Source organism: Nycticebus coucang, chromosome 17, assembly GCF_027406575.1.
Source record: "Nycticebus coucang isolate mNycCou1 chromosome 17, mNycCou1.pri, whole genome shotgun sequence".
Lineage (NCBI taxonomy): Eukaryota > Metazoa > Chordata > Mammalia > Primates > Lorisidae > Nycticebus > Nycticebus coucang.
Window position 1 is genome coordinate 21,903,108 of NC_069796.1, and position 22,948 is coordinate 21,926,055.

At 36.5% G+C, this 22,948-nt stretch overlaps 1 protein-coding gene and 1 non-coding gene across 2 annotated transcripts in view; one reads left to right on the forward strand and one right to left on the reverse strand.

Annotated features, from left to right (window-relative positions):
- Positions 1-22,618, reverse strand: part of CEP120 (centrosomal protein 120) — a 63,138-nt gene extending 40,520 nt beyond the window's left edge. The window contains exons 1-12 of the mRNA XM_053567147.1: positions 22,494-22,618; positions 22,176-22,256; positions 19,364-19,520; positions 17,185-17,299; positions 14,530-14,671; positions 14,132-14,280; positions 11,193-11,390; positions 8,463-8,690; positions 7,257-7,473; positions 6,212-6,386; positions 3,613-3,762; positions 1,754-1,936 (exon numbers count right to left, since the gene is read on the reverse strand). Of these exons, the coding sequence (XP_053423122.1) occupies positions 1,754-1,936; positions 3,613-3,762; positions 6,212-6,386; positions 7,257-7,473; positions 8,463-8,690; positions 11,193-11,390; positions 14,132-14,280; positions 14,530-14,671; positions 17,185-17,299; positions 19,364-19,520; positions 22,176-22,224 (1,763 nt within the window). The 5' untranslated portion in view covers positions 22,225-22,256; positions 22,494-22,618. The remainder of the gene's footprint in view (positions 1-1,753; positions 1,937-3,612; positions 3,763-6,211; positions 6,387-7,256; positions 7,474-8,462; positions 8,691-11,192; positions 11,391-14,131; positions 14,281-14,529; positions 14,672-17,184; positions 17,300-19,363; positions 19,521-22,175; positions 22,257-22,493) is intronic.
- On the forward strand, positions 2,744-2,872 carry LOC128569435 (small nucleolar RNA SNORA11). Its single transcript, XR_008375381.1, has one exon. It is a non-coding gene; the product is annotated as a small nucleolar RNA SNORA11 (small nucleolar RNA).
- Positions 22,619-22,948: the final 330 nt, after the last annotated feature.

Below are 22,948 nucleotides of genomic sequence, written 5' to 3' on the forward strand. Positions count from 1 at the left end.
AGTAAAAAATACAGTGAAATGTATTTCACATTATAGTACTTCACATATCAAGTACTGCAAATTCAGATATAGGTTATTCTGAATTCTTGTTGCTACTTTTCCTGGGATAAACATACTTATACATAAATCTTTTACTGAATATAAAAACTGCCTCAGGATAATTCCTAAAAGTAGGGTATTTATACATTATTTTGATGATCACAAGCACCTCTCTGAATCATAGAACTGCATGTAGCATTTATCATTAACTCAATTAAAACAAGAAAAAAATGTTAGAGGACAATAACATCTTGCCAACAAAAAGACATTGTCCAAATCAAATAATATGCCAATCAAACAAAATGTAATGAATGGATCTCACCCAATTAGAACTCCTACTTAACTACATTTTCTTGTTCTAATCTCATGGATTTCGGAAGAAATGAATAAAGTACCATAAAATACTACTATATCTTAAATTCCTGAGCATTCTTGAAGTTGTCCCTTTGGTAAATCTCTAAAACTTCTCTGTCCTCAGAGCAGGGCAACAAAATATAACAGATAGCATTAAAATAGCTTCAATTGTTAGTGACTTGGTTATATTTAACTTAACATAATGCTAATTTTCAGTAACAGGAGTTGAAACAAAAAAAAAATAAATTCAGTTAACCAAACAGTGGATTCTCTAAGACACCTGTTCTCAGATCTTCCAAGTGAATAAAAGTTTTACAAAATCCTTCAATCTCTCAAAGTGGCTATGAATGGAGAGGAATAAGAGAAAAAAATTCTATTATACTTTTAGATCTAAGATTTTTACTGAGCCTTATTTCCTTCTATTATAAGACAGAGTCTCACGCTGTTGCCCTGGGTAGAGTGCTATGGCCCGTCATAGCTTACAGCAACTTCAAACTATTGGGCTTAAGCAATTCTCCTGCCTCAGCCTCCCCAGTAGCAGGCGCCAACCACAAGGCAGAGCTAGTTTTCTATTTTTAGTAGAGACATGGTCTGGCTCTTGCTCAGGCTGATCTTGAACTCCTACACTCAAGCAATCTGCCTGGCTCAGCCTCCCAGAGCACTGGTATTATAAGCGTGAGCCACTGCACTCAGCCATTCTTATTATTCTTTAGAGATAAATTTAAATTGTTAATTTTCAAAAGACAATTCAGCAGATATTTCATTTAAAATATATAAAAAACTCAAGTTTTTCACTGTGGCAATGAAGTTCAAAAAGATAACTCCAACTGCTAAATATCTGTAACATCCTCAGACTTTAGATTTGAGGCAAAAGTTAAAATATTTTCAAAGTGGAAAAATAGTCATAGCCATTTCCACTGCAAAATAATGCAAAATACTTTATAAATTTAGGCCTGAATTAGAAGATACAAAAACTAGATACTGAAGTTTAAGTTGTCAGGCTAAAGAGAAGGAAGGGAAAATGAAAATACTTAGTCTGAATAAGTGTTACGGTACCACAGTAGCAATGATTCTTTACTTTTGTGCAGTAAAATGGGTATCAGAAAGCTAAAAAGCAAACTGGGGGGTGGCGCCTGTGGCTCAAAGGAGTAGGGAGCTGGCCCCAAATGCCGGAGGTGGCAGGTTCAAACCTAGCCCCGGCCATAAACTGCAAAAAAAAAAAAAAAAAAAGAGCAAACTGGAATACAGCTCCCTTAAGTCAAAGAAGAAAAATCTGGAAAGAAGATATGAAAAGGTGAAATTGTGGCTAATCACAATTACTATAAGAATAAAAAAGCACAGTAAAGATCAATTTTATTACCCTTGTGCTGCTATCACAGGCACACTTTCACTGTAAGTTTGACGCCAACACTGTTCACCATTAGAACCTAAAAAACGAGTTTTTTCTGAAGACAAGATGTTAGAAAGCTGGATTCTCGCAATTCCCAGAAGTAAATCTTTACTCATTTTATCCTTATGCCACAATTCAACCAGCAAGGGAATCCTAAGGAAGAGAGAAACACATGTTCATACCCATTAATTGTGAACCACAATCTCTGAATTCCGTTAAAGATGTTTCTGTTACTTGAAATGTTATCTAGCACAACTGTCAGATTAAAGGCTCAGTTCCACAAAATGAGATGTAGTCATGTGACATGTAACAATGTTTCTGTCAATGATGGACCACATATACTATGGAGGTTCCCACAGGATTATTACATTACATTTTTACTGCTTTTCTATGTTTAGATATATTTAGACACACGAATACTTACCATTATGTTCTAATTGCCTACAATATTTAGTACAGTAACTTGCTATATAGGTTTGTAGCCTAGGGAAAAAGAGCCATATACCATCCAGCCCCAGTGTGCGGCAGGCTGACCCGCAGGGGTGTGTAATAAGTATACTCTATGTCTGCACAGCGATGATGTATTTCTCAGAACGTTTCTCCATCACTATGTGACACATAACTCTTCTATTTCATTTTCTACCTCTCACTATGTGACACATAACTGTACTATTTTCTGCCTCTTTTCTATGCAATAAAGAAAACTCTTCAAAAATTACTATTCTCACAAAGAGATATTTAGTTATCCTTCATTATTCCTTTTAAATTAATACTGTAAAATATAAATTTGAACTGTAATTGTAAGAGCTGTTTCACAGATCTCACTTCACGAATCATTTCAGATACTTCCAGTTTATAGATTTAATTAAAAAAAGGCAATTTTTTTCATTCAGTTAATCAACAATAAAAACAAAATATCTGGTTCTTATTTACTTTTGTATATTATATTTTAAAAAGGCAGGGGTGTGCTCAGAGCAGGGTCCTGAAGAATGGCTCCTCTGTTTATAACACACCCAGTAGGAATCTGGGGTCACTGCGAGGAAAGGAAAAAAAACTTGTAGCCTCCCTATGAATAAATTCCCTACATGTGACAAAAAAAAATTATAAAACTTATGTGGTGGGTGTAGGGGCAATCACTGTATAATTCATTCAACTGTACTATACATTTGAAAAATTGCCTAATAAAAAATTAGAAAACTTTTTTTAAAAAGGCAAGACTACTTATCAAAGCTCCATCATTATTCACAGATTAACTTGGGTAAACAAAATATGAACATCTACAAAGAGCCTTTATAATAAACTATGTGAAACTCTGCAGTGGAAGCACAAATGTTATAGTAAATTTGTTTCTTTTTTCTTTTTTATTTATTTATTATTTTTTTTAGAGACAGAGTCTCACTTTATCACCCTCAGTAGAGTGCTATGGCGTCACACAGCTCATAGCAACCTCCAGCTTCTGGGCTTAGGTGATTCTCTTGCTTCAGCCTCCCAAGTAGCTGGGACTACAGGCGCCCGCCACAACGCCCGGCTATTTTATGTTGCAGTTTGGCTGGGGCTGGGTTTGAACCCACCACCCTTGGTATATGGGGCCGGTGCCCTACTCACTGAGCCACAGGTGCCGCCCAGTAAATTTGTTTCTTGATTCTGAAATGTACACTGCTATGGACTTAAGCTTTTCAATAAGATGCAATTTTCAAGAGTTGACTTACGAAAACTAATATCATATACTTAGTTTATAAGGAACTTATAACTCCTTTTCAATAAGATGCAAAGTTTCAAGAGTTGGCTTAAGAAAATAACTAATATCATACACTTAGTTTATATATTACCTTAAGAAGGTATCTTGCAGCTGATGTGGCATAGTTGCAAAATCAAATGCACAGTAAGACTGGGGAAGAAAAACCTCCATGTTTTTCCGAACTTCTACCGGAGGATTAGTCATAATAGGAGCTGCACTTCCAAAGAATGGATATGAATACCTAGAATAAAAAAAAAAAAGTCTTAGAATACAGTAATAATCTCTACAATGAGATTTATAGATTTTTAAAAGCATAGTATGATTATAAATAAATAGAATTTTTTAAACAGAAAAATGGTAGAAATACTGAGCTGCCATTTAGTTAAGATCCTATCTTTTCCATTTTGACTTCCAGTAGTAACAAGTGGTCTTACTAAATTTAATTTATAAATCCCATTTCCTTTATACAACAGTGATCTTCTATGTGCTAAAAATCCCTTATTCAGTCACACTTTATGGGGGCAAGACATGATTGCAAGAGGGACTTTACCTAACAATTGCAATCAGTGTAACCTGGCTTATTGTACCCTCAATGAATCCCCAACAATAAAAAAAAAAAATCCCTTATTCAACTCCAAAAGGACATATTCATGGTAATCTGTCTCTGAACAGAGAATCAAGGATGAAAGCAACTTCAGTGTAGTAGGGGTGAACCAGAGTGACATAACACAATTTCTTCCTTTTACGACAAAAACTATACTAAAGAGAAGAATGCCTAACTACTGCTGAACTTACTCTGTATTTAAAGGCAAATAAATAAAAAGGCACTATAATACTCACTTACATTTCATCTTGTATTGAACACTAAAATTTAAATCCTACTTATAAAAATCACTTTCTCACAAGAAGAATCCTGGGCCAATTCCTATGTAATATACATCCAATGAAATCACGTCATCTCAGAGAAAATGCATGCCCTAGAATTTCAACCCCCCCACCATCCCAGTATGAGATATAACGACTGAAAGAAAAGTAAATTTAAGAAAGTCCTACAGATTGAACTCTTTCATACACCAGTGTTACCTCACAAATTCCACTACAAAACTGCAAACTACAATTTCATACCAAGGCAGAGGATGATAACATAAAAGTTAAATGGCTAGTATTTAAAAAAATGCCTTAAAATGATATAAAGACAGACTCCATGGTCCTTATCATCAGGTAATTCTATGTAGAATGTTAAGTGGATAGTAACCATTTATTTTCTGTTTAGAATATCATTTCCCTTTCCTTGGCCAAGTGAACTACTATTCTCTCTCATATAATAGACTTATTTCTGAATCTGTCTTCCTGTTTATGTGGCTCATATACCTCTAATACCATGCACATTGTTAGGAGCTTAATGATTAAACAAATGGTTCCTCATAAGTAAACACAAATACTAATATTAGCACTTTCCAAGTGCATTTGAAGCTCCTATCTCTCGGCATCTATCTAATTCTTGATCATCCCTTTGTTTCTGTGCTTCTGGCCAAATTCCTACCATCCTAACATCAAATTAGCTAGTAGAAGGATAAGAGAGATCTCAGTGAAAGGACTAGAAACAAAAGAAAAAAAGAGTAAAGTAGAAAATAATGAATAATTCTACTTTTAAAGATGTTATATAAACCCTTTGAGGAAAGCTGTGTCTGTGAGAGAAAATCTTTTTTTAATTTTCAATTTCCAAATAAAAACATTTTAGTATTGATCCTTAGTATCTAAAAATAGGTAAACTGGCGAGATTAAGGTGAGATGGAAAGACCTTCGTCCTACAAATTCATAATCACACTAGTACGGGGTCCCATTGATTCTGTCCATTATTTATATGCCAGAGTAGAGTATGTGGGAAATGACTTGGTAAGGAATCAAAGAACTGAAAAATCGGATGCAAGTATGAGTTGATATATGCATTTAAAAGGCAGCTATGCTTTAAATAATAGCAAGAAGCAATGTTATAGCTGTGGATTCACAGAAATGACAATTTGTGATGACACAAAGATTTTCTCACTTTAATCACAGAAAGACCAACGAATTTACTGTAAGTGCTGATGCTTGCACCAAAGAAATTTATAAGGAGAAATTAAATGTGCCAAACTTAAACACATTATTCTATTACACTGAATTTATATTATAGCCACAAAAGTCTATAAAAATGTAACATTAGTAAAAACAAACATGTAAAGCCACTTAACTAACTTGTATTTTGAACAGTGTGAACAAACTCCACTTACAGCTCATTATGATGATTTGCGTCACAGCTATTAAATGTAGATATCAGGAATATAACCTCCCATTATAATATAGTTTTATAAAAAATAAGATACTGTACTATCATTATTTTGATCTGTAGCATCTTTTTTTCATGAAAAAAATACCTTTCAAGTTTAAGAGCTGATGTATTTTAAACAGTAGCATTAATAAATTATTTTAAATGCCTACAATTATTATACCAGAATAGGTAAGAATATTACCTCTCATACCACCACTGCCACCTTGGTTTAAGTTCAAAGCCATTAGAACATTAGCCTTACCCCCTTTTAGTACACTGAGTTAACAAATGTAACTTCTTTGTGACATTTCTTTCTATATCTCCTCAGAGAAATGGCATATCTCTTCAGAAAATAAAACTTTGAAACAAAATCAAATCACACCTTAATATACAATTGATTGGAAAACCAATTTCCAAGGTATGGATACTTCTTAAGTCTATTGAAAAGCAAAAATGATGCGACGTTGCTGGAACAGCAATCTTCTGTCCTGAAGCTGTTTGTGAAACATGGGATGTAGTCACTGGCTGGGCCAGTGAAGCAGGTACGGAAGAATTGGCTAAAAAGAACAGAAAATTAAAAAATCATAATAATAATTCCACTGTCTAACAGTTTCTCTTAAATTGTTCAGATAATTTAAAGTTATCTCATTTACTTTCAAGCAAGGAATTTGACTATTTTGTCTATGAACATATGAATTAAGGCACAAATATGTTAAGAGAGACTTGTCTGAAATTACTGAGGCTTTAACCCTTATTCCAACCCTGTTAGAGACCAGGGATGTTTAGTGAGTGACCCAAGTTATACAGCTACTCAGGGACAGAGACATAACTTGCACCAAAAATTTCTAACTCCTAATACACTACTAACTACTTATAGTACTACCTATAGACTCTTAAGCAATGAGTTAAAATCTTTTATGAAACTAGATAAACATGAATTCTCGGACTCTTAACTTTAGGCCAAAAATGATTATCGTAAGTTTAGTATAAGGATCACTTAACAGTTCTTTTCTCAAAAATTCTAATGAGCTCAAGATATAAGAGTTTAATAATTTAAAAGAACTATATTCTTTAATTTCTTTTAAATAGGATATTTCCAACATGAAAGAAAAAAAATATTTTCTCATCTTAATTAAGTCCATTATGTAGCCAGATATACTGAAATGACTTTAAATGCAAGTGTTTTATATCACCATACATTATTGAGTCTCAAAAAACCCCACAATTAAAATAAAAAATAAAAAATTGGCAGAACCCATGACCCAGAGTAAATAATAATCAGTATAACCCATGACCTAAAACAACAACAACAACAACAACAAAAAAAACCCCACAATTTTTACTTACAAGACATGAAAGTTCTCAGAGTCATTTATTACATGGCTGCAAAATGTAATACCTAAAAGATGTGTGCAAGAACATCTTACCTTTTGGATTCTGTTTGGCGTCCTTATCATACTGTAAGCTTTCCACTTCACTTTCTGTGGCATCATCTTTTGTTGGAGGTGACTGGTTGTGAGGCGGAACAGGGGACATGCTTGGTGATTTTGGCTCAGTAATTGTCTTCTCCTTTATGGGAGTTAAAACTCTCTTCTTTGAATTCTCTGTCTCATGTTCATTCTGGGTCTTTAATTCAATTAAAGACTAAAAACAATTTTTAAATAAAGTATAATTTGCAAAGAACTTTCCTTCACAATTAAGCAAAAAACTTGGCGTTGTTTTTTAAAACATAAGTTTCCTTTCCCAGTTTGGATATTCCTAGTCTATTTTTTCTTCATAATTTGCAAATTTTCTTATAGCATTTAGGACCAGAAAAAGGAAGATGAACAGGAAGGAAATATGATATCCAGAGCTGAGTACCAAAATGCATCCTAATGGGTAAGAAGGGGTATTTGAGAAAAGAAGTCAGGCATAGGTGTCCCTGGGAATGGTTATTCCTACCAAGGCAGTACAATGGAGGACTAGCCTCCTAAAAAGAAAAAAACCAACATCTAGTATGCTTTTCTCTTGCTCCACTCCCCTCTAAAAATAGATGCATATATATCTTTTAAACGCTAACTTCAGTTTTTCTATCTTGAATTAAAAATCTACATAAAAATAAACTCTTTGAACAAGACAAAGTTGATTGTAAAAATAGATACAATTAAAAATATATACATTCAAATAAATGCCCATCTCTGTTACAAAACTGCCTAATGAACATAAGGACTACAAAGCATTAACGAGCTGAGAATGTTATTTTAGCTCAGGCTGTGTCGAGAAGAAAGAGCATTAAATGAAGATACCCAGAAACTAGGCTAAGAATGTTCCCTTTTACTGGAGTTCCTTTTCTGTCATAATCATTGACAATGAGTCAGGAGGTTCTCATGTAGAAGAATGGTTGATGCTACAGAAGAAGACTACCCCCAAGGCTAAGAGCGCTATGGGTACAGTCACTCATAATCCACAGAAGTGGAAGCCACACTACTTATTAGAACAGTCTTTTCAGAAAGAAGGCATCATATAACGTTGGTTACTGATTAAGAATAATAAATGTGTTCTTATGCCAGGTAACTCTACTGAAGTTCTGTTTTTGTGAGCAATCATGAGTGAGAGCAGAGAAGCTGGGGGAACAGAAGGAGGCCAGTACTTGCCTGGGAATCTATGCCTTCCCTCTGCAGAGCCACAGACACTCCCACAGTCGGGGCCAGCTCCACAGGAATAGGTGCAAGCTTTTGTTTGGCTCTGTTTGGAGGGTCCAGGGTAAAAGCACCCTCGACCGTGACTGGGTGGTGGTTGATCTCTGTACTGCCCTTTTTCAGTAATCCAGTTAAAGGTACTTCTGTACTCCCAAGTGACTGGTCTCCACAGCAGAGATGGATCTAATGTGAAAGGAAAAATCAAAACAGAGCTTTATCCTTTCTTCTCTCTCCTAAACACCATAAATTTAATAAAAGTCATAAAATGATTCACAGAAGGAAAATATTAATATAATACAGGTTACCTCATTGACCCTGCAGTGACAAATAATTGTTAAAACCAGTGATAAAAAACAAAGTTTACTAATGGCTGTTACTTTTTTCATTTCTTTTTTCACTATTACGTAATTACATGTAATCACCCTCTATCCTGTGTCTTTGATCAACTATGGTTACTCTACTATTTCACTATCCTACTTTACATATACAAATTATACAATAAAATGATAGATTCATGAATTTAAATAGAAGACAAATACTTAAACATTTTTCTATTTTAATACTAACTTAAACACAGTTCTAAAAAATAAGCCAGTGGATCAACCACAATTTGGAGTTTAAAAACCTCAACTAATTTTGTTTTATTCACTCATAAAATATCTTGGGTGCTTCCCTCTCTCCTTGCTTCTCAGATTTTATATATATGTAAAAAGAGTGTTTGGCTGGGTGCAGTGGTTCACACCTGTAATACCGGCACTCTGAGGGGCCGAGGAGGGTGGACTGCTTGAGCTTAGGAGTTCAAGACGGGCCTGAACAAAAGTGAGACCCCTGTCTCTACTAATCACAGAAAACCAGCTGGCTGTGGCTGCATGCCTCCAGTACCAGCTATTCAGGAGGCTGAAGCCCTAGAGTGTGACATTGCTGAGTGAGACTCTAGCTCCAAAAAAAAAAAAAAAGAGTGCCTTTGTAAATTGGTAAAAGGTGGTAAAACACCCACCTTTATTTACTTCTGGGGTGGATGTACTGTTAATCACCATTACCATATTTTGACACCTACAAAAAAAAGAATAAACTGTCCCAGGTGTATGTTATATAATTACTCTTTTCCTTTACTATACTGAAGGTGTTAATACAGTACTGTGCATTGACATACTAGTTGAGCATTTCTATGAACAATAAGCAACGGCTACATAAAAAATATATTTAGCTTTAATATCAGCAGTGACAGTTAAAAAACTTGTAACTTTGTCTTGACATTAGGTGTAATAATGGGCTGAAGAACAAGTATTTTTATGACTTAAACATCCTCCATTAGAAATGAACCAAAAAGGGTATACTTTTGGTTAAGATTCATATCTTAGATATGGAATAAATTCAAACTGCTTTTTCTTGCATTTCATAATTTTATATAGTCTTCAATTTTCTCAGTATCTTGAGTTTAGCAGAACCATCTTTAAAATTCAGTTCTACTAAAATTTCTTTTCTTTTCTTTTTTTTTTGAGACAGAGCCTCAAGCTGTCACCCTGGGTAGAGTGCCGTGGCATTACAGCTCATAGCAATTGCCAACTCCTGGGCTTAAGTGATTCTCTTGCCTCAGCCTCCCAAGTAGCTGGGACTACAAGTGCTCGCCACAAAGCCCGGCTATTTTTTGGTTGTAGTTGTCATTGTTGTTTGGCAGGCCCAGGCTGGATTCGAACCCGCCAGCTCTGGTGTATGTGGCTGGCACCTTAGCCGCTTGAGCTACAGGCACCAAGCCACCACTAACATTTCTTAATGCCTGTTTTCATCTCTTGCCCAAAAAGCAAGTCTAGTTACTGAAGTTATGTTAAACAAATGACTATCTAACCCTATACATCACTACCCCATCTCATTTTGATCAAAATCAACTGTCATAAAAGATAGAAGAATAATTTTCACTAGGCAAAATTCATTTTTTTTTAAATTTGAGACATAGATTTTCACTCTGTCGCCCTTGGTAGAGTGCCGTGGCGTCACAGCTCACAGCAAACTCAAACTCTTGGGCTTAAGTGATTCTCTTGACTAAGCCTCCCAAAAAGCTGGAACTACAGGTGCCCGCCACAACGCCCGGCTATTTTTTTAGAGGTGGGGTCTCGCTCTTGCTCAGTCTGGTCTCAAACTTGTGAGCTCAGGCAATCCACTCACCTTGGCCTCCCAGAGTGCTAGGATTACAGGCATAAACCACCTCGCCTGGCCAGCAAAATTTATTTTTAAATAAAAACCAATTTAAAGAGTTCTCAGAAAGTACTCAAGGACCGATTTTAGAAAGTTGTCTTATCTCTTTGTTTTTAATAGCAATAAAGTACATAAATTGTGACATCAAAGTGTGATCTGTGTGCTTATACTTACCATCTCCAATAGCAATAATGAAACTTGGCCTGTGCCTACAGCTCTTAGTTCTGGGTATAATTTTTTATTATAAAGGCCTGATAACTGATATACCTCTTTTCTCAATAACCAGATAAAGAGAGGGAGGTGTTATCTACTAAAATCTGAAGTAACTTTAATGCCAATGACTTTTTAACTCAATACCTAAAAAATTAAAAAATATGACAGAAAGATGACCTCTACTACTAAAATAGGACAGACTTTAAGTAATAAACTTTAGTTAAGGTACTAATGTTTAAAAAATTATTTCCTATTAAAAACAATTTTCTGCAGACTTACCTGTAGTTTAGACTGAAGAGCCAGGTAAACACGAAGAACTTCTACATTGCTACGTATGCGGACAGAAGCTCTTTCTGGCTCAAAGTTTGGGTTGATCAAATCATTGAATGGTTCATTTGTAACATCATTTCCCAGTAAAGAGTAGTAAAAGAAAAATTCAGGCTGTCTTTCTGGAAGTTTCATAGTACAGGGAATTAACTAAACGTGTGAAGAAAAAGAGAAGAGCATTACTTTCTAAACCACCAAATATGCTGCATGCACCCCCAGATATTTGCTAAAATGTTGATATTTTTGTATTTGATGTCTTAAAATTAACCACTCAAATATAATTTCTAAATCTTTACCAAATTACTAGTTTGATTCATTTTTTAAGGGGTTGTCTTAGAAAAGCAGAAAGAGACTTAAAGTCTTTTTGTTCTAAAGTTTTCATTCTATTCAACTGGTCCATGAAAGAATAAATGAAAGTTATTTTTAGAGGAAAGGGGTCAAATAATTTAAATTGTCTTTCCTTATTTTCACATACTTTATTTCATCTTATTCTTACTCTGCCATTGGAGGCTTCACTTATAAATGAGAAAAAGATTAAAAAAATTAATCAAGGTTGTTTAATACATAAAAATTTTGATGTAAAAGAATTTGAGCTACTCTGTCAAAATTTATAGGCCTATAAATTCAAAAGTTGCAAAAAAATACTATTACTTGTCAGAGTTGCTAGTTTCACAGCCACATGTGACTAAGAGATGGAATTCTTATAAAATACCATCTAATAGAAACTTAATGTTCACTAGAACATTGTTATACAATAAATTATGCACATTTAATGTTGCCCATCAATAGGAGATGGCTTAGTTACTATACAATACGGCTACCAAATAATGATACACTGATGTGACCTGTTGGTTAAAAATAAAAGTTACAGGACAGCTTGCATAGTTTATGAAAATAAAAGTGCTAACCCCTTAAATAATAGCACAATAAGGGACATATAATAAACATAATACTTGAAAAGGAATTTATGTTTGAGTATATTTTAATCAGATAGTCTTTCCTATCTATAGAGAAAGAGAGGAATTCCTATATACTGATAATTGTTGAAAGTACAAATTCTAGCCAGACCCCAAGCCCAACTCTGGTTCAATCCGTGTCTTAATATCAAACTTTGAAAAAAATTATGTAATCGTTTTGTGCCTTCATTTCTTTTAGGGTTGTTGGAAGGATTAAGAGAGAGAATACATGTTCAACACTACAACAGCAGCCAGCACATGGGTAGCTGCTGGTATGGAAGAATGGGAAAATATGCCACCCTTAATAGTGATTCTCTCTAATAGTTTAATTAGAGAAGACTTGTTTTCCTTTACTTTCTGCCATAATCAGAAAGTAACAAAAATGTTAAGAAATAAAGATGATCCTTATACATTTCACAGTATATTTAATTTTAATAGTTCCCACTAAGAAAAGATTCTTTTAAAAATCCTTTATTATCAAAAAAAAAAATCCTTTATTATCTTGGAATTTAGAGACTATGGTTTTTTGTTTCCACCCTTAACTTTCAGTATTTAAAAAAGGAAGCAAGAGTATCACCACCCCATCTTCTTACTCCACGTTCATTCCTCCATTCTAATTTATAGTAACATCTACAAAGTCACTGATTTGCATCTGAAAATTTGTAAGTTTGTTTATTACAAGATGCTTTCTCACATTGCCTTTGACTAGGTCGAGAAAATAAAAAGTAAACGGCTAGTATGATCCCAAACAGAAACATGTAATCATTGAGCAACCAGGTCTGCTATTCTCTCCTGCTTTCAAGCCCTGAAAACGCCAAATCCCCCTTTTGACTGTATGGATTTTTACCTATTCTGGACGTTCTATATAAATGGCGTCATACAGTAGATAGTCTTTTGTACCTGGCTTCATTCACTCAGCATGTTTTCAACACTCGTCCATGAATGCAGCGCTGCATTCCTTTTACAGCTGAATAACATTCCACCGTGTGGGTGTATCGCATAAACATCTGGGTAGTTTCTACTTTTTGGCTTCCCTACATAGTGCTTCTATGAACATTCATATACAAGTTTTCATTTGCATACCTGTTTTCACAGGGTTGGGTATACGTAGGAATAGAATAGCTAGATCACGTTTAACACTTTGAAGAATCTATTTGGCTTTATTTTTTGTGGAGATAGTAAATGGGCGGCCAGATGTCAATCTCTGTCGTTATTAAACTAAACTGAAGAGCAATTTGCCCCAAGAACTGTTATTAGTTTCAGTTGCGGGCTCAATAAATAACATAAAAAGCCTTAACCATACAAATAAATGTAGCTTCTCACATACATACGGTAGGTGCTTTTCCATCTCATTGCTCATGCACATCTGCACAGCATTATCATACACTTACACAATGAAGCCTCAGAAAGGTCATTTAACATGCCTAAGTTAAAGGAGCTACTAAATACTGAGAATGAGATTTCAACTCAAATCTACCTTACCCTAAATGTCTTCAAAGGCAAGAGGGCATAATATGGGAATAATAGAGTTTAAAAGGTGACTGTATAATCTGAAATAGCTGGCCATATACTAGCTGTAAAATCTTCCTAAGACTTGGTTTTCTCCTGCCTACATCAAAAATGATGAACCTCTAAGGTTGTGGTAGGATTAACTGCAACATATGCAACGTAGTTAGCACAATGCCTATTGAACAGAACATACCGCAAAGTAAGGGATCAACAAATACTAACAATTACACCTCCCTAAAAAAGAGAAAAAAATAAAATGGCAATTTAAAATGCTTTGCAAATACTTTAACACAGAAAAAATAGATCCTAATGATCTGACATGTGGACAAGAATATTCTGATGTGGTAAGTAAATAAAAAAAGAAGGGACATGTGGCTTTCCCTGCAACCAGAGTGACATATTAAGCAGCAGCACAGAGAGTCTCACCTGCTCCAACTGGGTGGCAAATGCGATGGTAACTGACATAATGAAGGAGTCAGTACAACACTCGGCTGGTCCAATCTGATGGTAGCCTCCCTCCTCGTTCAGCACGGCCACAATGTCCCTGGGGTCAAGTCCAGACAGGCTGGCAGGTACTTTACAGAGAAAAACATAATTAAACTACTGTGTAGTCCACCATAATACTTTCTGTGGTATCTGACATCCCAGATAAAAAAAAAAAGAGTCCTCACAAAATAAGCACGTGGCTCGCAGGGCTACACGTTGGACACCCCCACATCAGTTTATATTCCTACATGTATCATCCTAGAACATACTACCACTCCTAAAGTTCTAGTTAAAAGGTGGAACTTATCAGAGAATGTCTTTAGAGATGATGCACAAACCTTTTCCATCTCGAGGGGGGGCCCCTTTCGCTTTAAAACTATCCACTGGTGCCTTTGTGTCTGTTTCCAAAGCAATGCTTATCTGTATCTCAGACTTGAACTTGGTGTATTTATTACTCAGCAACTGGTACCATTTCGGTGCCTAGACAATAACAACCAAACATCTTAATAGTTAGTAGGAAAAACATGCACTGGGAAACATTCTATAAGGTTCTAAATAAACTTCCTGCAGTTTTTCAGCATTTTCTCTTAAAACATTCTTTTTTCTCCTTTTCCTCAAAAGAAATTAATCCTGCTTAGGAAGTCATCAGTTGAATTTCCCTTTGAAAAAACTAAGTAAAAGTTTAGATTGTCTTATTTTCTTCCATTCCTATGCTTCTAGGTAAAATATTAAAGGAAAGAATATAATATATTCCTTATTCCCTGTGGCCTTATATACCCAATCTCACTTCATCCCTTAAACAAAAACAAGCTATAAATTTTCTGTCTCCCTAACCTCTATTGTTTCACATTTTTTATTATACCTTCTTTCCCTGCCAGATTTTTGCTTTGTCCTCCTTGTATCAAATAAGGACAAGAAAATGTTAGTGTTAATAAAAACACCAACAAAATACTAAAGTAAAGGCCTGATGGTGGAGTTCTGCATTATGAACCATGTACTTGATTTGATTTGAAATAAAGGCCTTCTCCCAGAATGAAGTATCCTAAATTACCTGACTATCCCCCCTATAGCAACCTGAGAAATTGTAGTACCCAAACCAGCCTGAAAAATCTCATGGCTCTGTGTATCATTTAGTGTAGGAACCACTGTGGGCCAGGGTACCATTCCAATTCTTAGAAACAGTATTCTTACTCTGGCCATTGTTACACAAAGATATAGTAAGTGGTGCTTATACTGCTCAAAACCATATACTGCTATTTTATATTCAAGCTGTATTTGGCAAGTAAAATAGGACTAGCTACTTGTTGCTATATATATATTATATATATATATATACACTTTTTTTTTTTTTTTTTGAGACAGAGTCTCACTCTGTCACCTGAGTAGAGTACCAAGGCATCATAGCTCACGGCAACCTCAAACTCTTGGGTTCAAGCAATCCTCTTGCCTCAGCCTCCAGAGTAACTGGGACTACAGGTGTCTGCCACAATGCCCAGCTAGTATTTCTATTTTTAGTAGAGACAGGGTGTTGCTTTGTTCAGGCTGGTCTCCAACTCCTGAGCTCAGGCGATCTCTCCCCACCCCCACTTCAGCCTCCCATAGTGCCAAGATTATAGGCATGAGCCACCACACTTGGCTTTTGTCGCTATATTCCTTATAAAAAATACTTTCTCGTTTTTTGTCTTAAATCTGAAAGAAAGATTTTTTACTACTCAGAATTTATATTTTTTGGTATATAACTCAGAAAATAAATCTGGATTTTTCTGTGTTTATTAACAAAGAATCAATTTATTTTGAACTTTAAATATTCAACTAGCCAATTTCAAGTATTTATGCTGGTGAACAAAAGAGAATAAGACAGCATTTGGTTTTCACAAAAATAATGTAATTTTGAACCATTTCTCCTCCTAAAGGACTAGACAAAGAAAGGGAAATGCTAAGGGACCTGAGCTTTCTTTTTAGATACTCTCCTCCCAAGAGGATTTACCTTCTCTGCCCCCAACTGCAGAAATGTCTTCCAGACTTCTACATATTACAGGAAAGAAGTCAGGTTAGAGAGACCTCAGGGGCCCAGTCAATCTCCTTAGTTCAGGGTCTAAGACTAAAGAAGGATAATCTTTCTTAGCATAAGACCTAGGGGCAGAAAGGTGATGAGTACCCAAAGATAGGGGAAAAACAAGTCCTCTTTTAAATTACTTTAAAATTTCAGATTCTTTTGAATGATCCCACCATTGGGTTGGGCTGACTAACCATTTACAAACATCACTGCTATCAGAAGCAAAAATATTAGTAACAAAATTTTCTTCATAGAATCCTATTATAATTTAAGAATGGAATTTAAAATAAAAGAAAAGACATTAGTTAGGGTTTTTTTTTTTACTTAATTTTTTTTTAAGAGAACTGTGACCAAAGACACCCAAGAAATACTAATTATATCTATATACTATATGAAGGAAAAAGGAAATATAAAGGAAGACTTCTCTATTTCTAACTTGTATAACTGGACGGAGGGTGAGGCCCATTCACCCACGCAGGGAACGCTGGAAGGAGCCATCTTTGAAAGGGAAGCCCAGGGGCATGACATGTTAAGCTTGAGGCAACAGCAACTTGGATATAGGTTTGAGCTCAGAGGCATACTTCTCTGAGAAAGATATGAATAGTTCTTGGTCAAAGGAATGATGAAAAGGTTGAGATCTTCCAAATCAAATTCATACACTAAAACTTAAAAACAGCTTGGCACCTGTAGCTCATCGGCTAGGGCACCAGCCATATACACTGGAGCTGGCGGGTTTGAACCCAAACTGGGCCTGCCAAACAATAACTACAACCCTAAAAAAAAAAATAAAATAAAATAAAACATAAAAACTGCCATATTGGCTCGAGTCCATGATCTACCACATCCAACATTTCATGTCCTTATCATTAATGTGGTATCTATTGAAAATAATCAACTGTCTCCCATAATTCTTAACAAAACATCAAAAGGGCAATACCTGTTTTGTTTCTTGAGCAGTTCTTAGGTCCAAAACAATGTAACCTATAGTTTCCTTGGCTGAAGATAAAGGATCTAAGGCAAAACACTGGAGTTTTATAGGAGTACGCTGTAGCCTGTAAAAAAATAATTTATGTGATAAAGATGGTTTTTGTTTAATCATTGAACTGACTTTCTATTACTCTTGAAAAAGCCACCCATTATCAAGACAATCATAATTTTGTTCGGTAAGCTGTATCTGTTCTATATTATATTTTTATCTACATACTATCTAATTATATCTACATACTATCTACATACTAACTGAGTAATATACAAAGCATGCCAAAATCTTAGTCTCTCTCATTAAAGAAGCTATCACCTAGGTCAACATTTTCAAGCTTCTATAATATATAAAACCTTTTGAGGGCGGCGCCTGTGGCTCAAGGAGTAGGGCGCCAGTCCCATATGCCGGAGGTGGCGGGTTCAAACCCAGCCCCAGCCAAAAACCACAAAAAAAAAAAAAAAAAAAAAACCTTTTGAAAGTCAAAAATTATCTACACAAAAAATTGCAAATACACATAAAAGCTTATAGTTCTGTAGCCACAAACATAGGAATACCATAAAATCATCAATTATTAAAATTTAAGTTAATACTATAATGTAACACATGACAATGCTCTATAAGCATAATCCTGATCCACAAGCTCATTTTCACTTTGAAGCCCCTATATTGGCTCACGCACTGAGCTGAAAGGATCTTGCCAACACTTTTATCTAGTGGAATTACTATGAAATTGCACTGAGTACAAAATTGTCACTTATAAATTCAATTTATCTGTATTATTTTCTCAGCCTACAACAATCAAGAGTGGTACCACTTGGCACTAACTCAACTGCAAACACAATCACAAATGCAGGCCCTAACAACTCACAGCAGGATTTTATCTAAGCAACTATTTCAGACACACTAAAAGAAATACACTTTTATATTCTCTATGAATTTAATCACCCTCTAAATAAATCTATACACTAATCTAGCAATAGAAGCCAAAATTTCTCCTTGCTTTAACTATTTTGATTTAATACCGAGAACAAGCAAGTATTGAAGTGACTATGTTTCCCAGAAGAAAATGTATTTTCAATCCTTTAATAAACAAAAGCTGTTCTTGCCTGCTCTGATCATAGAGTTCATGACAAAAATAAGATGCTATTACTTTAAGCCTATTTTATGTCTGTCTAAAATACAAATTATTTAGAAAGAGTCCTTTATATAATTACTTTCATAACTTTTCACTAGGTACCGCTCTATATATCCTTGGCAAATCAGATAAATATCCAATAAATGAATTAATAGAAATGACAATGAATTTCAACCCATATTTAATATTTGATAGGCATCATCAAGGTATTTCTAGAGTATCTACTGTCTTACACTTTATCAAAAATAAAAATGCCCCTTCCTAATGCCCCAACCCTTTAATACAGTTCCTCATGTTCCTCACCACATGAGGAACTGTACTAAAGGGTTGCAGCATCAGGAGGGTTGAGAACCACTGGTAGAGGTTAAAACTGTACTCTACCGCTATCCACAGAACCGACTTAGGGCAAGCTACTCATTTTCTTAGGAAGCCTCAGTTACTTCATTTGTAATATTCGTAATATTGGGGAAATAATAATATAAACTTCATAGGGTTGCTTTACTATTTAAATGTTTTATTATAAAATACTTTGAAAATTTCCTGGCACATAAGAAAAATACAATAAGTATGGTTATTACTATAACCTAATGAGAGAAATAAAATTTACAGGTTGCATATCCCTCACCTGAAATGTTCCAAAAATCCCAAATTCTGAGTGCTGACATGAAGCCGCAAGTGGGAAATTCCAGGTATAAGCACTTAACACAAGTTTATTTCATGCATGAAATTATTAAGAATAGTGTGTAAAATTACTTTCAGGCTGTATGTATAAGGTATACACGAAACAAATGAATTTCATGTTGAGACTTGTGTTCCATCCCTGAGATAGCTCATACGTATATGCAAATATTCCAAAACCCTAAATAGCTAAAATCAAACCTCTGCTGGTGGCAAGAATTTTGAATAAAGGTACTCAACCTGTGTTCTGTGTTTATTTATAACAGCCTGAAAAAGAGGGAACTGTTAAAGATACTAATTTAAATTGAAAATAACTGTTACCTGTGCTGATGAAGCGCTTTCCTGTCAATTTCCCAGGCTAACTCAGTAGCAAATTCTGGCTGGTCAGTATGGTTCACAGGATCAGTAGCCAACTGTTCTCCATCAAACTTTGCTTCTACTACAAGCATATGCTTTGGACGTTTGGGGAAATGGCGACCTGGAGAAATAAGACTATATAGATTAATTGGAGGTATGCAAAAATCAAACAGGATCACTTAGCATGTGCTCTTAAGAGTTGATATATGTTAAGAGTGGTTGACTTACCATACTAATACATTCCATAAACTACCCTGCTAACACATACTTACACATACGCTTTCATAATTCATAAGAAATATGAATCAAATTGAAAGCTATAATTTATAAATTCATGCTTCTTAAACATTAATGTGTATAGGGATCCTGTTAACATGTAGATTCTGGTTCAGCAGGTCTACGGTGGGCCTGAGAGTCTGCATTTCTAACATGTAATGTGAAAGCTGCCATCCTTAGTTCACACTGTGAGTAGCAATGATCTTAATAACAATTGGAATTCAAGAGTTAAAAATGCCATTACGCCAATTTCAGATATTACTATACCGGTTCTTAACAAAGCCTATACTATATTAAGTACTTAATAAGCATATAAGTATAGGCATAATCCTTGAGGACACCAAAGGATTTTAAGAAAATCAGATTTGCAGTTCAGAAAGAGTATGCCTATATAGTAATGGAAACAGTCTAGATGTTTCTGGAAAGGAAGAGAATATTTAAGAATCAGACTACCCACCAAAAAGATTACTTAAGTGAGTGCCCTAACCAAGGTACTCACAATAGAAACTCATTTATTCAAACATTTTTATGTAGCACCTACTAATACTTAGAATATATGGGCAGCGCCTATGACTCAACGAGTAGGGCACCAGCCCCATATACCAGGGGTGGTGGGTTCAAGCCCACCCTGGCCAAAACTGCAAAAAAAAAAAAAAAAAATATATATATATATATATATATATATACATACATACATACACAATCCTACTTCGGGACAGAGTGGAAGGTGGAGATGGAGTAGATTCTTGACTTGGGGCAACAGCATGGTCACCATGAATGGAAATCCAGTACAAACACAAGAGAAGAAAACAGTTTGGAGAGTGGCTCACATGCCAGTTTTAGGTATGTTTGTGTCAACAACCTAAGTGATATCCCTGATTCCAGGTTTCCATTAAATTGGTCACACACAGTCATTAATCTGAACTTGAGAAAAAGGACTCAGGAATATATATTACTGACCTATTTCTTAGAACATTAATTCTAAACTCGTTGGTTTTCAAGCTCCTCTAATTTTATACAAGCTCATTTCTTACCAAGATATTCCTAAACGTTCGCCTTCCTCCTACCCTGGCTATGTTGCTGTCCCCGTCACTGTTCTGGCCACCATGCTCATTCCCACTTTGGCCTGGAATGGCTTTCTTCTGTTCTCACCTATCTAAAGCTTACTTATTATTCAAGGTCCTTCAGCCATCAACCCCTCCCCACCCTTAAACCTATCTTTACAGGCTATCACATATTGTTAATATATTATACCCCAACATATTGTGTCTTAACATTAATTTGATCTCTCCAAGTAGACAGACCTCTACATCCTTGAAGGGAAAAGATATCATGTTTGTTTCTTCACAGCATGGGGAACAGTTCAAAGTCTGAACACTTTTAATTTATAAGGTGATTTCAGTTCTACATCTTTAAACCATCAGTAATCTAACAGGTAATAATGCCTCAGCCCTTTATGGCTTCTATTCAGTTTCTCTTGTTCCAAAACTCAAAAATTAAGTTCACAATATTTCTTTCTTTCTCCATTCCCCCACCTCCCAAAGTGCCAGGGGCCACAAATTACCCTCCCACTATGTGTGGAGCAGGAGCAGGATGGAGACTCTAGCTTTACCTCTGGTCCCACACAAGATGACACCTTTTAAACCTAGTCATAAACTGTCCTCAATTTATGTATCAACTTCTATGTCTTTTATTTTCCTGCCCTCTGCTCTCTAACTACACTGAATTTAAACAAGGCAAAACATGCCTTGCTTTTCCATACCTCAAGTACCCTCTGCTCTTCCCTTCCCCGTAACATCCTTCCGTTTTTCACCTGACAAATTCCTCCTGTAGTAAACTTTCCCCCAGCTAATCATTCCCTCTTCCACACCCTGATGAATTATTTGTTGACGCATTCTCCAGGCTACACCCTTAGCTTTTAGATTTAGAACAAGACTATCTCACACTCCCAGCGCAATGCCTGCCACTCAAAGAGTTCCCAGCAAACGTCATTCATTTAAGAGGCAAACCGGTTAAGGAATGTATAATGCATCTTCTGAGCAACTGTAGCCCTCTAAGTCCTCCATCGAAGCTTGTAAAGGGAACGTCTTCCGCAATGCTTCTTAAATTGCAGGAAACATGTATCGAATGCAAAGTTGCAAATGCTATTATACGATTACTAGGAGAGAGCTGAACAAAACGCACTTCCCAAGAACACTTCCAGCTCTTACATAAAGCAAGCGACGGGCTGCTTCTGATGGAAATCGGTCTTGCTAGATTCTCTAAGGCGAAGGCTAGTCACGCTAAATATCACTTATCCCTAATAGCTCCCCTACTCCCTTGAGAGATTTTTAAATCAATTGCCTAACTGACTTCACTGCATACAGCTTTGAACAAGTCTGCTGGGATCACGAAGCAAAGATGACAGGGTTATTCTTAAGGTTAACGAACTCTCGGTCACACCGTACTCCTTTAAAATTCAGGAAGCAGCGGTTGCAAAAGCAAATCTCAAGCCGCTCACCTTCTAGGATGGACACGACGATGAGCAGTTGGTCGGACTTGGAGACCATGGTCGCCGCGGTCGGCGGCCCGGTGGCGGGGTCTGCTGGGGGGAAGTGGGACCCGAGTGAGTCTCAGGTAAGCCGCGAACCCCGGCAGGACTCTTGGCGGAGCCCCCGCCGCCCACCCGCGGGCCCTGCCGCCCAGACCCCGCTCCGTGGCCTGTCCCACGGACGCTTGCAGCGCGCCCTGCTCCTCTGGCCTGACCCTCCCCGACTAAGGCAAAAGTTGCTCTGCACCGCCCCGTCTGCAGGTAGAGCCGAACCCGCCGCCCAAGGACCTTTTGCCGCCTGCGTAGCCGCTTTTCAAACGCCCGGGCAGCCGCAGCGGCCGCCGCCGCGCCCTGCTTCCGCCTAGCAACCAGGCCCGCAGGCCCAGTGCCCCTGGGGAGCCTGGAGGACAAAGGGCAATAGAGACCAGGGCAGCGTGGGATAGAACGCCCCTCAGCCCGCCTCACCACCCGCCCTTTTACGCTTGGTTCCAGAGCCCTAGAGAGGACTAGCTCGGTACCTCACAGCGCCCCCTGCTAACCAGACCCAGAAAGGCAGGCAATTTGAGGAGGACTGGGTGCGCATGCGTAGTACTGCTGTAAAGCTTTCCTGAAGCTGTGCAGTTCGTTCTGGGGATGGTGATTGTAGCGTACTCTCTGCTTGGTGGCTCAGTCACAAACTGAGAAATGTATTAGTGGGAACTTAAAAAAAAAAGCAACCACCGTTTCTAGCTTAGTTCAGGTAC